Source organism: Emys orbicularis, chromosome 2 (assembly GCF_028017835.1).
Source record: "Emys orbicularis isolate rEmyOrb1 chromosome 2, rEmyOrb1.hap1, whole genome shotgun sequence".
NCBI lineage: Eukaryota > Metazoa > Chordata > Testudines > Emydidae > Emys > Emys orbicularis.
Window position 1 is genome coordinate 40,114,838 of NC_088684.1, and position 17,867 is coordinate 40,132,704.

At 39.7% G+C, this 17,867-nt stretch overlaps 1 protein-coding gene across 3 annotated transcripts in view; it reads right to left on the reverse strand.

Moving 5' to 3' along the window:
* Positions 1-17,867, reverse strand: part of VPS13B (vacuolar protein sorting 13 homolog B) — a 947,892-nt gene that overhangs the window by 762,894 nt on the left and 167,131 nt on the right. For all 3 annotated transcript variants that reach the window (XM_065397834.1, XM_065397833.1, XM_065397835.1), the window contains exons 11-14: positions 14,785-14,872; positions 9,612-9,803; positions 7,428-7,597; positions 1,903-2,097 (exon numbers count right to left, since the gene is read on the reverse strand). In XM_065397834.1, coding sequence (XP_065253906.1) covers positions 1,903-2,097; positions 7,428-7,597; positions 9,612-9,803; positions 14,785-14,872 — 645 coding nt within the window. The remainder of the gene's footprint in view (positions 1-1,902; positions 2,098-7,427; positions 7,598-9,611; positions 9,804-14,784; positions 14,873-17,867) is intronic.

Sequence of the window (17,867 nt, forward strand, 5' to 3'; positions counted from 1 at the left end):
ATGAGCCAGTGCAGGGAGTTGCAGGGCAGACCTTGAGATGAGAGAGAGGAGCAAAGAGTGAAGGGTATAGGAAATAAAAAAGAGTGTGAAATGGAGAGAATCAACAATCATATCAATGGAGGAAGGGGAAGAGAAAGGCAGAAAGAGAGGAGAGGGCTGAGAGCAGATGAGAAGTCATCAAACACTGATAAACTTGAAGTCACAGAAAGACTGAGTGACAGGGTTTTTTGGGGTGGGGGAGGCTAATGGACAGTGTTGAAAGATACCATGTGATGGTCGGAGAGGAGGAAATCAGCAACAGAGAGATAAGTGACAGATTGGTGAAGATCAGGAGAAGTAATAATAATAATAATTAATGGAGATATCCCATCTCCTAGAACTGGAAGGGACCTTGAAAGGTCATTGAGTCGAGTCCAGCCCCCTGCCTTCACTAGCAGGACCAAGCACTGATTTTGCCCCAGATCCCCAAGTGGCCCCCTCAAGGATTGAACTTACAACCCTGGGTTTAGCAGGCCAATGCTCAAACCACTGAGCTATCCCTCCCCCCAAATCAATAGCCCTTTCAGTGAGTGGGAGAGTTGAACCAGGCCTGGAAGTCGAATGAAGACCACAGGGTGAGGAAACACACAATTAAGGGATCAGATGGGTCATCAACATGGAAGCTGAAGACACTGAGGATGAGTGAGAGAGAAAGCCAGGAGTCGAAATCAGAGAAGAAGGCTGGGACTGGGGACCTGGGTGAATGGTAGATGACAGCAACAAGGAGGGAGAGAGAAGAGAGTTGAAAGAGAAGAAAATGGGAAGTGGGGAAGAGAGGGGTTATCATAGTACACTGTATACTTAATACAAATTAAACAAAATGCAGATATCCATTGTTTCATAGTTAGAGTAATATTTTTACAAAAACAGTGGGATTTAGTGACAAAAGTATCTTTTCTTCAAACCTTTTTGTTATTTTGAATAAAATGTGACGATTTAAATTACATTCTATACAGTATATTATAATTGTTCTTTAATTTTTTTCTGTACTAATGTGAAAATTAATTATTGTGGAACTGAATCTTTTCAACACATGTTGCCACACTTCCTATAAGAGTACAATTCATATGTTTACACTAAAACTGGCAGATAAAACAATGGTCTTAATCCTGCTCCCATCAACTTCCCTGGGAGCAGAACTGGACCCTTCAGTACTGAAAACACCAACAGTTTTCTTTAACATTTATATATTAACTTTGGGAAAAGAAAAAAAACCTAAGGAAAACTTGAAAAATATTTAGGAGCGTTGAATGTGATATTGCTGTCACAATTATTTTAAATGTGATATGAGGTGAATATCTCATTCTAGAAAACTGAAAATTTGCCATGTAATTAGCCAACACAGTATTACTGTTTTACAAGGACATTCTAAGAATTTCATTACTTAGACAGCTGTATGAGTAGACAGTGCAGTGGAAACTCATGCTTCTGTATGTCTTTCAAAAGAGTCAGTAAAAGTTAGTAGTAATATTAGTAGTCATGATAGTAAATTGTTATATTATGATAGTACCCAAAGACCCTTCAAATGATTCTAACCACTGCACTTGGCCTGGTAGGGAAACTAACTCTTCTGATGATCCAAAGGGGGCAGAGTTTCAACAGATTCTTCTAAAATCTTAGCAGATGCCAATTGCACATTCTCAAATTGATTTTTTTACAAAGGTGGAATTCTCATTCAAGTAATAGGAAATTTTGCCTAAGTTAAGAGTGCAAAACCAAGCCCTTGATATTTGCTATACACCTCTTTGGCAAAACTGAACATGCTCTGGGAGATCACAACTCTTAGCATCTAGGACTGTCTGTATTTGTATTAATTCTTTTCAGTGTTCTTTAATAATAAATACACTTCATATTTTCTTTTACCTTAAGGTAGCAGTGTGCATAACAGTAATGAAGCAGGTTATCAGAAGATTGGCTAAGGCTGCTGACTGTTTGCACAAGTTGTTCAGCATACATTGGCACTGAATGTTCCAGGTTAATTTTGTCCATCAATATTCTAATAGCAGGCAAAGGCCGTAAAGGCTGGAAGCTTGTAGCATTTAACAAACCACTTGAACTCTAGAAAGAAAAAGAAAAGAAAAAGTATTCTAAAGACAAACTTTTATGCAATACCCCATGGAGGACCTCATACCGCTATCAATAAAATTTTGAGTCTGAAACACTTCTAAAATAATTTTCCTGTAACAAGTTTTCATGTACAGAGTATGTGAAGGTGCAGTATGCTAGTCTATAAAAAAGTTATTTACTCATTGCTTCACCACTTGAAAGTAAAATGTCCCCAAACTCATTATGATATAACTTTTACACCACTCTGTACTATCCCAGTGTTTATAAATGTGCCAGATATCTTAACTATTATAACAAAATAATGCATTTAATTTTCAAAAATATGTTACATAAAGCTTTTGTATGAAATAAGTAGAAGTTGGAGATAAAAGCTAGTACAAACTCCATGCATTTCAACTAAAAACTGATTAGGGGCTTTCAAGGTCCCCAGTGAAGCCACAAAATTGCTATATTACACAACAAAGATGGTCTGAGAAAGACAGGAAATGTTCCTTCAAGGACTCCAGTTATGTGTTTTTATTGGTTCATTCTGATGGAAAAGTTTGCTACCTGACCTGGATGTTGCTTTTCTGGTGGTCAACTGGCATCTTGTTTAACTTGGCTTTAACTGTAGGAAGCTGTCAAAGGATCTAACTACAGGAGTAGAAGCAAGCTTCATCATCATGGCTGCCATCACCCCTACTGAGAACTAAGAAACTACAAGCAAACCATTAGGCCTCCATTATCCTAAACATGAAAAATATTCTGACTATATAAGGGGAGTAGATCAGAGGACACCAACATCTAAGTTGGGTACAATTAAATCTTAATCAAAACCTGAGATGGGAACCTAAGGTTGCCACTACTATCCACTCCACAGGGTGTCATTTTTCCTTCCATACCTGATTCCTATTTTTCTCTTTTGCTTTCTGAGTAATGAGAGTCTGGCTTAGCCAGGGAGAACAAGTCTATCTCTGCAGCACGACAATGGACCTGTACTAAACAGACAAGCTATAAATAATCCTCTCAGTGCAATTCTAGTAGAAGTTTGCCAGTTTTGAAATGGCTAATAAGTCCATGTGCCATGCTTGTAACTTCCTGGCAGATAGGTTGCTTGCTCTGGCAATTCAATTCCTCATCTCTATGATTACATACAATTCTATAAAAAGAGTAAATTTAAAAAGTGTTATATTTTCAGTTTAATCCCTGAAAAGTTAGGAAATGCCAAAGGTTAAGGTTGTACATGCAACTTTGACTCTGCCTGAGTTCATCAGAACTACCACCTGCTTAAGTACACAGGAGAAATATGCAACCCTGCAAGGTTAGCAGGCACCCTACCATAATGCATGATCACCTTTCAAGGTTGTCCAAGGCTCTTACTACAGACCTCGTGCATCATACCAAGTCTATTTGAGCCTTTGCCTCAGCCCCTATGCTGTTTCACTAGCCAGATCACTGCAAAGCTAAATGTAGCTGCGGATATATGCGCAACAAGTTCTTCATGTCAGAGGGGCAGTTGGTTCAAACCTGAGCAGTGCTGTGACCCCGTGTGCTGGTCACAACACCCACAGTGGAGAACTGGGTCCAGCCCCATGGGACAGGAGCCACAGGAGCCACTGCTGAGGGGTGAATGCAGAGAAGGCTCCTCCCTCCAGGCCCCACCTGTTGCCCTCAACCGTCTTCTCCACCAACGCTGCTCCTCCTCATTTGCCAAAGCATTTTTTTTTTTAAATAAAAAATCATGAAACTCAGGACTTTTACTATATTTACAGTGACTACTCCATGATTTTTGGTAAAAAAAATTCCATTACAAATCTGCAGCCCAAGTCACACTGAGCAGATGGTTTACTACTTGCCATCACAAACTTTACCACTTTCCACTCCAAAGGCAAGGCACACTTCCTTAACCTTGCCTTCTCTAATATAAACACACAGCAACAGTTCCACTTGTACAAAAAAGAAAATGAAATTAAAATAAACCACCACCAAAACAGGACACTCCACTGCATGTTTCTCCCTATGGGGAGAAGATGAGAGAACAAACAATGTGTGACATATGTATGCATGTGGTTTAATGCACAACTGGAAGGCGCTCAGATATCATAGTGATGAGTGTGGTATGAAACCTATACAGAACAAAACCTAAATAGCATACTTTTAACAGGTATTTTTGTGTGCATCGTCGTAGGAAGGAAACTGAAAAAACAGCATTCTACCATATGGAATTATATTGAAACCCACATGGGTCATCAGCAGGGTTTGAAACTTTAGATCCACCACACACACCTCTGCAACTTGACATAACTATATAACCAATAGCAGTAATATGTTGCCATTCTCTATGCGGACCATCACTAGCAGGAGATGAAACAAGTTTTCAGCGGATTTCACAGATATTTGTTGACAGCACAGGAATGGTGAGACTCAGTAATCTTGGGTTCTGTTTCTGACTCTGAAGGAGAGGTTGCTCTATTGGGTACAGACTCTTCTGCCCAATACTCTCTCAACCTGTCCTTGTCTTGACTCTTTGGCACCCCAGTTCCTTGCACTGGTCCCATTCTCCCTCACGTAACCTGTCCCAATTTCAACTCCTCAAGGTTTCTTCTCCCAGCACCCAGTCTCCCCTTTACTGCCAGGTTAGTCACCTTACCCAACCCTACCGAGTTCCCACCCCCCAGCTCCTTGCACAGCAAGTCCCAGTTCCCCCCCTCCAGCTCCTCATCTGATCTTTCTCTCTCCACCACTCTGGCATACAGTCACCTCCCTGTTCATGTTTCCCATCCCCGCTGGTCCCCTACATGGAGGATAACAGTCTATTACTGCTGTTTATTCCTTCAGCTCAAATGGAAGAGGTCTGCGTAGTAAACCTCAAGTTCCAGTCCTCAAGTTATTACTCCCTGCTGACAATGCTTGCAGGGAGTAATAACAGTTGCACATGATAGAATTTCTTTGATTCCTTTCAGTTTTCTTCCTGAAAAACACCTAGGAAATTCCATACATGCATAACATACATAATGTTAAACGAACATTGTAAGGTTGCAAAATCAAGCACTCGAAAGCTAGAAATTGACAGAATTAACGCTGCATGCCTCCTTCTGTTTATGTCTTACGAAACGATCTTTAATTATATTACCGCAAAATTTCTTGTCTCATTCAGTATACAGGGTACCACACAGACAGGATGTGTAGTCAACAAGGCTGTGGTTGAGAATATGCCTGCCTCGTTGGCTGACAATGTTTTTAAAATGTAAAATGAATGAGGAAGGGGCCTGCAGGAAGAGAAAAGATGTGTTTGTGATTAAAGTGCTGAATGAAACCTGTGAGCCCAGGGTTCCATCCCTATCCCTGGCACAGACTTTCTGTATGATGTTAGGGAAGTCATTTAAACCAGAATTTTCATACGTAGCCACAAACTGTTCTTCATTTTCTCTGTGTATGATCTGACACACCTACAGTCTGATTTTCACTTCTGCACACTCATAACTCCCAACTGCTCGGCAACTCTGAAAAAAATCAGGCCCTAATTATCTCAGGTTGGGCACCCACTTATTGAGACACCCAAAAATTTGTGAGCCGACTAATTAATTTTGGCCTAAATCTCTCTGCACTTCAGTTCTCTATCTGTAAAATAAGGAAGTGTTATTACCCCCTGTGACAAAGTGCTGGCAGCTAGCAGGTGAGTCAGCACTCTGATCATTCTGGTACAAATTAGTTTCCCCAGAGAGGTCTGATTGGGGAATTAAATGTAATTTTCTAATTAGGACAGAAGACTAGGTGAGCTAAAAGATTAATTAACCCATCAGCTGAGGACTCATAAAAAAGGCATAGGAAGGAAGTGCATGAGAGAGAAGCTGGGCTAGCTAAGCCCAGAGTCAGAGAGATCTCAGGGAAGGGCATCCTTTTCTTTTCTTTGAGCCTTGAGAGAGGGCTGAGAATACAAGGGACTGTGTAAATAGTATTGTTGCACAAAAATATAAAGGTGTTGGTGGAGAGAATATAAACAGCACAGTGTGAATACTCAACCAATGGACTCTGTGCAGATTTCTGTGGTGCAAGGCAGCAGGAGTGGATCATACCCTGCTACACCCCCATTTCACAGGGGTGTTATAAAGATAAATGAATTAATGTTTATGAGGCAACCAAAAACTATGGTGATGAGTGCAACAGAAATCTTGTGAAGAAAAATTCACACTCAATGTAAATATTGGATGGTGTGTAGTAAGTCAGTCATGAGACCACATACTCAAGGACTGGGATAAAAAGAAATACCGCACAGCAACACGGTTCACGTAATACCTTCTCATCCTGTGCAATGAACGAGGCAGGAATTCCATGGAAAAAGTAGTATGTGATCATGTAATTAAACACTGTATCATAATGCATATGGCACAAGGAGACAAGTTTGCATAGGTAAACTTAATTCTGGCATTTCCTAGCATATGAATTTGACAGAAGTGGAGCTGCTCTGTAATAATTTATGAATACGGTATGTTGACCCTGTTATTGGGGTATAATAGGCTGTAAGGAAAAGCAAGCAGGAAGCAAACTATGGCTCAAACTAAGCCAACCCACAGTAAACACTTCAGGGTTGTAAAAGACAATACCCAAACTATTAGGTTTGAAGATTCTACCACCTGGATTCAGTCAACTTGCAGACCCAGTTTTAATGACCAAGGCCAATGGCCAGAAACTGAAGAGAACAAAGTACTATAGCAGTTTTAAAAAGGACTGTCGATAGAGAGAGGTGTTGACTGTTCAGCAGTTGTTCTGGGAGAGCAGACTGAAACAGGTACCCACTTGCATGTCTAAAGAAACTAGGCCACTTGAGACTTCCATCAAGGAACGGTAAGACAGACATGCATGTAGACTGGTTGTTGTTTTCAAATACTTTGTTCCTACTGTTATGATAAATCATACTTGGGTTTTGAAAAGGCTGTTGGGTTACTGTACGCACCACAGGTCACAAACTCCTGAAGGGAAGAACCACAGATTCTAAATCTATTTGGATCTGCTGGGTAAGATTGGTTGACACACAAAGTACTGTAGCCAGGGCCTGGTCTAAGAAAGGGAGAATCTAAAGGCATGGGCATAGGACTTGAAGGAGTGCACTCAGAGAGCCAAAAAAGAGGACACAGATGTAGTTAATCCTGTAACCATGACAATGAATGCTTGAATATGCAACCTTAATGTACTTTAAGCTTAGGTATTTTTAATTTTTATATATATATGTGTGTGTGTGTGTAATATATATATACACACACACAGATATATTATATACACCTATATACACACACAAATTTAGCAAATATATATAAAATTTACTGTAGATAAAAATATCTTACCTTCTGTCCCATGATTATAGGCAGCAAATGGCCCAGTAAATTGAATTCAGCCATAGAGATTGTAATGGTGCACTTAAGAATGGTAAAGCTTGTGAGTCGAGTGGGAATGTATTCCTCCAAAGATGCTATTTCTTCTGAGTTTGGCATAGTTCTATTTCCTTCCACAGTATCTAAAATCAATCAGGATTACACAAATAAATTCGTCATATGATTAAAATAAAAGTAAATGAATTACCTTAAAATGCATAGATCCTAAGGCCAGAAAGGCCCATTTTGATCATCTAGCCTGACTCCCTGTATAACACAGGCCACAGAATTTCCCAAAAATAATTCATGGAGCATATCTTTCAGAAAACCATCCAATCTTGGTTTAAAAATTGCCAGTGACAGAGAATCCATCACAACCCTTAGTAAATTATTCCAATGGTTAATTACTCTCACCATTAAAAATTTATGCCTTTCATTATTTGTCATCTGAATTTGTGTAGCTTCAACTTCCAGCCACTGGTTCGAGTTATACCTTTCTCTGCTTGAAGAGCCCATTATTAAACATTAGTTCCCCACATAGATACTCAAAGACTGTAATTAAGTCACCATTCACCTTCTCTTTGTGAATCTAAATAGATTATATTCTTATCTTACGTTCTTATGATCTTATTGAGCTCTCACAGTCTATCACTATAAGGCAAGTTTTCTAATCGTTTAAACATTCTCATGGCTCTTCTCTGTCCCAACTCCAATTTATCAATATCCTTCTTGAATTGTGGGCACCAGAACAGAACGAAGTATTCCAGCCGTGGTCGCACCAGTGCCAAATACGGAGGTAAAATAACTTATCTACTCCTACTCAAGATTCCTCCTTGGGTCACAGCATTGCACTGGGAGATCATGTTCAGCTGATTATCCATCACAACCCCCAAATCTTTTTCAGAGTCTTTGCTTCCAAGGATAGAGTCCCCTATCTTGTAAATATGGCCTACATTGTTTGTTCCGAGATGTATACATTTACATTTAGCCATATTAAAACACATATTGTTTGCTTGCACCCATATTATCAAGCCACTCAGATCACTCTAAATCAGTGATCTGTCCTCTTCATTATTTACTATTCCTCAATTTTTGTGTCATCTGCATATTTTATTAGTGATGATTTTACATTTTCTTCCAGGTAATTCATAAAAATGGTCAACAGGATACAGCCAAAAACAGATTCCTGCAGGGCCCTTTGGAAACAGACCCACTTGATGACTATTCCCGCTCACAGTTACACTTTGAGATCTATCTGTTTTTAATCCATTTAAGGTGTGCTGTGTTAATTTTATATCCTTCTAATTTTTTTAATCAAAATGTTGTGCAATACCAAGTCAAATACCTTACCAAAGTTTAAGTATATTAAATCAACTCTATTTTCCATATACCCATGCTAACTTGATTTGAATTACATTACCCTCCTTTAGTTCTTTATTAATCGAGTCCCATTATCAGCCGCTCCATTACCTTGCCTGGGATCGATGTCCAGCTGACAGGCCTAAAATTACCTGTAAATATTTTCTCCAGCGTCTAGTACAGTATTTTTTGTGGATTAGTAAAAGATGCAATTTTTTATCTTTATCTCTCTATATTTGGGAATATTATCCCTTTTACATTAGGCTCTACTTAATGCTAAATATAATAATAATGAATTATCTTCCTCACTTGGAAATCCACACTTGTAGAGTGAAAAATACACACAGGCTCTCTGTTTTATCTAAAATGTTAATCTTCATAGCTGGCCATAATTAGTGTCCATTCCCTTTTTCTGTTTAATCCCATTATTTCATAAACATTAACCTACATTAAGGATTTCCTTTTATTTTCTGGGACTTTAGAGGAGAAAGTACACTTAGGAGTGTGGATGTTGTGATGATACAAAGCCTCCAGCCACCACGGGACTTGTAGGTAATCAGCATAGCCATAAAAGTGGTATGTGCTGGCCAGAGAATGGCATAGTTAGGGCTGCCAGGGCATATGCTGATTCATTTTACCCTCCCCCTAGCCTTCGCTGGTGTGACTCCCATGAAGAGACAGGCAGAGATTAAATTTCCTCTCTGCATCCCCTCTTCCACTATTTGCAGTTTGCACCTTTCAGCAGTGCTGAATCTGGTCTGTACAAAAAACATATTCATAATTAAATAAGCAGCATACCTGGTTTGGGCTTGTTATATGGCTCATATTCATGTTCCACAGCACAAACTATCATTTTCATAATCCTGTGTACTGCACTGCTATCCAGTCGAAGATTAAGTGGACCTACAATGAGGCTTTTTGTAGACATCTCCTGCACATTTACTAAATCTTCACTCTTTGATGAAGAAAGGTCTTGCTGATTTCCAGAAACTAAATAAAAGTGTATTTTTTTCAGTCAGTAAAATGAATGACAACAATTGGGAATATCAACATATTAATTTTGTCAATTATTTTTTGATACAGCTCTTATGACCCCAGATTTATTATCAGAAAATAAAATTCCACAGAAAACATAATTAAGTAAATGCAACACTTCTGTTAACACAGAGTTAATCTATATTTAAGAATTTTTATTCCTTTTCATGTTGAGAAAACTAAGGGTGAGATTCTGTGCTGTGCAATATATAAGAGCAGACTCGGGGAGGGAGCACTAAGGTGGCTTTATACCATGCTTTTGGAAGCCAAAAACATCCCCAGATAATTTAGGCAGTCCCGGGAAACTGTCTAAATTACAGAAGCCTGATACCAGCTGCCTATGGATAGCTGTGCTGCTCAAAATCTTTGCAGTGTGGCATTGTAGCCCCAATCCCAATAAACTCTAATGTGACCTCAGTTCCTGCACCAGGGACTGCAAACTTCCTCACCAATGTACTTCAGTCCACTTGTTGAAGGACCACCCCAGGGATGAAAGGGTTGTTCAATCTCCATCTCCAACTGATCTTTGGCCTCTGTGCTGAGACCACCAATCAGTATACCAATTAGAGCTAAATGTGATGGTAGTTCTTGTGTTACAGGCACTTGGAAGAAATGGATTGAAACCACCAACTCATTGCACAGGCCACTGGACAACCATTAGATGGTAGTGACTACATTATTATAAAACTATTTTATAGTAAAATACTTCAGCCAAATTCTTCTAACTTTAGTGATTTAGGTTTTATAACTTTTTTTTACACTATTCATTAAAAGATTTCTTCACCTTTTCCTGAGCATATTTACTCAGGAAAGGTCCATTCAGACTCATTTCATTTTCAGTGATTTTTTTTACAGTGATTCAGCAGTTTTTATAGTGTCCTTATAGAGTTGAAATATCAAATGGCTTGCTGAAGGTCACACAAAACTAGAACCAGGATCAAACTGACTCCCAGCCCATTTCTCTAACAACACACAAAAGAATAGAGCAAACATACAAAAACAAGAAAAATCTGAGTCAAGGATGAGCAATGAGAGCCTACCTAGTCCATTCCAATAAGTATCATATCTTGATGGTATCTGGATAACTGATAGCACACCAAACTCCAAAATCCATCTGACCAAAGTGGTCCCAAACAGGAAACTTACTTTTACCCAAACAAAAATAGAGACAGCCTGTGACGACTAGGAAGGTGGTTTTATGAGAACCTGCAGCACAGCATTTATTACTGTGTGCTACTGGAGAACTGGTTAGTGGGGAATCTGGTAAGGTAATGATGATTAGAGTTTCATCTTGATTTCTTGGAGTTTTCCAAACCTTTCCCTTGCAGACACCCATCTCACCAAAACGTAATCCTTGACTTCCATGGTCAAGCTGTCCTGTAGAAACTATGTCGTCTTTCACTTTAATTGGCTTTGTGAACACTAATACTTGCTTAAGTGATTCCATAGATATAATTTCCTCTGCAGGTATGTCTACACTGAAGTGTAAGGTCGGGCTCAGACTCCGGTTAAAGCCTAACCCTCCTTCTGTCTACTCACAAATTGTGCTAAACCAGGGCTTGGACCCAGGGGTCCAGGACTTTGTGGAGCGGCAGGCTGTGAGCCCTAGTCAAGCCGTGACCCAGGTTTTGAGCTCTAATGCTTTGCAGTGTAGACACAGCCCACCCCTGCCCCCCTTGACTCAGGTTCTGAGAGTAGCCAAAAGTATCTCACAATTTCATGAGCCAAATTCCTATGCCCTATCCAAAGAATCCCCAATCGACTCCAAAGAAAACGGAAACAACCCCCACCCCTTGATGATCAGCAGCAGCTCACTGAGTCAGCACTGACCCTTCCATTGTCTTCTGATCACCAAGCTGCAAACACATGAGAGTGCCTTCTGCATTTGCAATGAACAGAACAAGCCTTTTGCAAAATGCACTGCTTCATGATCACGGGGGCACAGCCAGATTTTGGTAAATCTCTGGTGCAAGGCTAGCAAAACTGACTTTAGTAAGAGTACCAGGAACAACCACGCATACCAGCAAATAATGAAGAAGCCAGCAGCTTTGCAAATTTACCAGTAATACTCCTTCTGTGGATCCTGTCCACAAATCAAATTCTTTCTCCAGTATGAAACTGCTCTCAGTTCCAACAAAATTGGAGACAACAATAATTGTGGTTGAACAAGGGAAATTGGAGAACAGTTCTTTTCTAGGGATCCAGAAAATGTCCTTGGAGTTGAAGGAAGAGGAGAACCCCCACACTCCTCTACATATCCTTTCCCTTCTGGAGACAGACATATTTGAGACTGTTGGAGTCTGGTTTCTCCTTGCTCCAATAACACAACTGACTCCATATCTGCCGGCTCTGAGGTCAAATCCAATCTATAAACCTGCACCTGAACAATTATGCACTGTGGTGCCATAGTATCAGTCACTGGTGTCACAATATGTCCTTGCTTCACTAGCTCCTTAAGTCTCTTTTTGGAACTGGCTCATCCAGATCGGATGGTAGCAGATCCGAAGAAAGTTTCCTCACTTTTCCATGCAGCTGCATCTCAGTATATGGTTCTTTATATTTAGTGTGCATAGTGGAATCCTTCACTCGCGGATTGGCTCTCTTAAGAGAGGTTGACACTGTCGAGGACTGACTACTGACATCTGCCTGCGTAGATAAATCATTATCAAGAGGATTGGCTTTAGACATAGAAGCCAACATCTCAGAGGCTTTCCTCTTTTTCTGGGCCTTATCACCAGACCTTACAGTCCAACAAAGATGACATCTTTTTTACCCACAGAACCATCCAGGGCAGATGGTAGTCTATGGATCATCTTGCCAGTTCCAGATGGCTTTGCAGCCAAGGCTATTTTCAACAGGATTGCTTGTAATCTGTTCTTTCTTTCTTTGCTCTCGAGGTAAATGTAGAGCAAATTGAGCACTTGGCGGATGAGTGCCCTTCCCCTACACATGACAGGCACCCAGCATGTGCACCAGATGCTGGGAACATCGCGGGACAGGATACATATCTTTTGAAACCATGTTTCTTTTTTGGTTCCATCAACAGCTATCTATACTATTACTAACTATAGGACTAAACTCTCTATAGCTACTAACAATTAAGATTTTAACTAACTAATCATGGATACAAGAGGATACCTGAGCTCCACACAAAAGGTTCAGCTGGTCATAGTTAAAAGGAACAGAGGTAGCTGGAGGGCCACACCCCTTTTATACTCTTGCCTTGGAACATTTGACAGTCTCTGAGGAGAGGGGAGAGGGAGGAGCGTGAGCACCCTAATGACTACTGCTAGTTAAAGCTCATGGGGTCAGACTGCACCAGTTCAGAACATCTTGAAAGTGGTAATATGCACAGGACACCTAAAGAAAAATATCCAGTTTTAGAGGTACTAAACTTAAGTGTCTTTTTAAATTGAGAACTTTGCATAAGAACAAAATATTTTCTTTAATAGTACATCTGTTCACCATTCCCCAGCTGATATCACTATTCCATATATGTGAAAATTGTTTTTACAGACAATTGTGAGTTCCACAGCATAAAGGTAAGCATATGTACAGAAAACAGCTGATTTGGAGCAGGCACATATACATCTGCTTCGTCAGAAGCCCCCAAGTAGGCACCAAAGAATCCCCATGGCAATAGTATTTGTTCGTCCTTAAATGCAGGTGGGGAAAGAAGCAGTTACCCAATGGGGTGGAGCTATGGAATAGCAGCTCTACAGGGTATTTGCTCAGAGAAAATGACCTTGAATTACCTATAGAAAAATTATAATATAAAAAGATGCTACATGCTGAAGAATTAACTAACCTTGGGTCGCTTTAGCTATCCTCAGAGGAACATGATAACTTTTAAATGAGCCAGACACATTGTCAAAATTAGAAAGCTCAAGAATGGCTGATAATTGGTGCAGAAGTCTATATACACACATGGTTTGAACCAATATTTCCCATAAATCCTCAAACTGCATAATTAAAAATACTATAAACCCACCATCTTCTGTGCATTTGCTAATCCCACTATCCCAAAATAATAAATGTGTAGGGTTGTCTACACACTTAGCCATGTAATCTGGGTGTTGTAACTTCCTTCTTCTGAATATTTTTTCCTGGGGAATATGATATGGCCCTAGGACATCAAGTAGAAAATGAGCAGCAAAAAACAGATTAACTCTTAAGAAACAAAGATCTCGTCATATAAATCATCTATATATAAAATAAGAAATCACAGAAAATATATTCTAAAACTAGAATTATTTCTCAATTTTTTTACAGCATCAGGTTGTTGTTGTTTTTTTTAAAGTCATTCAAATGTGACACTTCACACGAAATTCAATCTAGTACACTACTAGATTGTACTACTAATAGAAAACTTCTTTAAGTTTAGCTGTTGATTATAAAAAATATCTTTCCAATCACCTATGACAGTGTTTCCCAAACTTGGGACTCTGCTTGTGTAGGGAAAGCCCCTGGCGGGCGGGTTTGTTTACCTGCCCCGTCCGCAGGTCCAGCCGATCGCAGCTCCCACTAGCCACGGTTCGCTGCTCCAGGCCAATGGGAGCTGCTGGAAGCGGCGCGGGCCGAGGGACATACTGGCCGCTGCTTCCCACAGCTCCCATTGGCCTGGAGCAGCGAACCGCGGCCAGTGGGAGCCGCGATCAGCCGAACCTGCGAACGTGGCAGGTAAACAAACCGGCCCGGCCCTCCAGGGGCTTTCCCTAGACAAGCGGTGTCCCAAGTTTGGGAAACACTGACCTATGAGAAAAAAACAAGTTAGAATACCAAGAATCTAAGAAAACTCAAACATGTCGGTTCCAACAAGCAACTGCAAAAATAAATCTAAGGTAAGGTAGAGGACAGCTGGTCAAGGCCCGGGTGGCTGTCAAAAAATCTTTGCTTTCTGTTTTTCAAGAGAGGGCAAAACAAAGAAAAAGCGTACCTTTGCCACTGGTGCTTTCCATTGTGTACAAGTAATCCATGTAAAAGGCACCAAACCTCTGCATTCCAGCTATCTCCGAGTATGTCTCCTACCAACAAAACAAAGCAAATAAAACAAAAGTTGTATAAGGAAAGAATCTTGAGATTACAAACTAATAGGCCTAGTATCAAAGATATATATGCTTGTTTGGGTTTGTAAAAAGCAACAGAGAGTCCTGTAGCACCTTTAAGACTAACAGATGTCTAGTCTTAAAGGTGCCACAGGACTCTCTGTTGCTTTTTACAGATCCAGACTAACACGGCTACCCCTCTGATGTTTGGGTTTGTGCATTAATACACAGAAAGGCTTATCAAAACAGAAGACAGAGGTCATCTCAGAGAATTCACCTTTCAGATAGGTAATTAACTTCTATTGCACACCACACAAAAAGGAGATCCATAATTCTGCTTGACATTTTGACCACTTTATCAACAACATATAGTTTATTAATACCTTTAATGGAGTAAATATTCTTCACTAGACCTCCTACATCCCAGCAGACCTGTCTAATACTGTAAAATTGAAACTAAAGCTTGTTAATTCTAAAATATTTTGATTTTTTTAAAACAAAATGCATTTTATCTTTAGCCTTTTGAAAACTTACGTCACTACATCATTACGATTTTTAGAAAATATCTCATATTGTAATTCATAGAAGCAAGAAAATTATAGAAAACTTGTCAAGGAAAGGGCATTTTTTAATTAAGGAGAAGTAAAGGATATTCATAAATGTTTGGGTTTGGGGCTTTACCAATTTCACTCTGTTGAGGCATCTCTAGATTGATATCTACTGTACTGCTCTTTTCTTTTCTTTTTTTTGTTCTAAGCAGTATATAGATTCATAGAAAAGTAGGGCTGGAAAGGTGACCTTGAGAGGTGACCTAGTCCATCCTCCCGCCCTACTGAAACAGGGCCAAATATAGCTAGACAATCCCTGACAGGTGTTTGTCCAACCTGTTCTTAAACACCTCCAGTGACAGGGATTCCACAACCTTCCTAGGAAGCCTATTCCAGTACTTAATTATCCTCAGAGTTAGAAATCTTTTCCTAATATCTAACCTTAAATCTCCTTTACTGCAGATTAAGCCCATTACTTCTTGTCCTACCATCAGGAGAACAAATGATCACCATTCTCCTCTTTATAAAAGCCTTAATATATTTGCAAAATTATCAGATCTCCTCTCTGTCTTCTTTTCTCAAGATTAAACATTCCCAGTTTTTTTAACCTGTCCTCAGAGGTCAGGTTTTCTAAACCTTTTATCATTTTTTGATCCTTTTCTGCAGTACTACTGCCTAGCCAGTTAGTCCCCATTTTATAGTCGTGCATTTGATTTTTCCTTCCTAAGTGTAGTATTTTGAACCTATCTTTATTAAATTTCATCATGTTGATTTCAAACCAATTCTCCAATTTGTCCCGGTCATTTTAAATTCTAATCCTGTCCTCCAAAGTACTTACAACTTCTCCCAGTTTGGTGTAATCTGCAAATTTTATAAGCATACTCTCCACTTCATTATCTAAGTCATTAATGAAAATGTTGAATGGTACTAGACACAGGATAGAACCCTTCAAGAACTCCACTAGATACATCCTCCCAGTTTAATAGCAAACCATTGCTAATTACTCTGAGTATGGTCTTTCGGTCAGTTGTGTAACCAACTCTTATAGTAAATTCATCTAGACTGCATTTCCCTAGTTTGCTTATGAGAATTTCAGGTAGGATTATGTCAGAAAGTCTTACTAAAATCATGATATCACATCTACAGCTTCCGCCATATCCAGTAGGCCAGTGGTTCTCAAACTTACTTGATTGCACCCCCGCCCTTTCTTTGTGTCTGTAGTAGTTTACGCCCGCCCCCCACCGCCCCTCAGCTCTCCAGCCACCCAGCTCTGAATGTGCATAGTAAGTTTTTTCCCCCTAAAGCTTCTCATGCCCTCCCCCCATCAAAATACATTTGGCGCACCACCACTACCCTTTGAGAACCTCTGCAAAAGGCCAACAACCCAGTCAAAGAAGGAAATTAGGCTGACTTGGCATGACTTTTTCTAAACAAAACCATGCTGGCTATTTCCTTATCACCCTATTATCCTCTAGGTGCTTAAAAATTGATTGGTTAATAATTCCACATATTGAAGTTAGGCTGACTAGTATATAATTTCCTGGGTGCTGCTTAAAGGATGTTTGCCCTTCTCCAGTCCTCTCAGACCTCACCCATCCTCCATAAATTCTCCAAGATGATTGCTAATGGCTCCAAGATTATCTCAGCTGGTTCCTTAAATATCCTATGGTGAATTTAGTCAGATCATCAACTTCAATACATCTAACTTATCTAAATATTCTTTAATCTGATCTTTCCCTCTTCTGGTTTGTGCTCCTTACCCATTTTGTTAATATCAATCATGGTAGGTATCTGGTTACAATTTACCTTTCAAATGAAGATTGAGGGAAAACAGGTATTCAACATCTCAGCCTTCTTGATGTCATCCATTATTAGCTCTCGTTCCCTGCTAAGTAGAGGTCGTACGCTCTTCTTTATCTACCTCTTGCTCCTAATGTATTTAAAGAACCTTTTCACATTGCCTTTCATGTCCCTTGTTAGGTTCAATTCATTTTGTGTCTAAGCCTTTCTGATTTTGTTCCTATATGCTTGCAATATTCTTTTGTACTAATCCATAGCAGTTTACCCATGTTTCCACTTTTGGTAGGATTCCTTTTCTATTTTCAGCTCATTAAAGACCTCCTGGTGTAATCATATTGGCCTCATACTAGTCTTCCTATTTTTTTCTTTACATCCACATATTCTGCTGCTGTGCCTTAAATACTGCCTCTGAGAAACTGCCAGCTTTTCTGAACTCCTTTTTCCTTTAGATTTTCTTCCCAAGAGACCTTAACTACCAGTCCTGAATTTGTTAAAATCTGCTTTTTTGAAGTCCATTGTTCTGATTCTGCTGCTCTCATTCCTTCCTTTCCTTAGGATCATAGAATCTATCAATTCATGTATCAGAGGGGTAGCCGTGTTAGTCTGGATCTGTAAAAGCAGCAAAG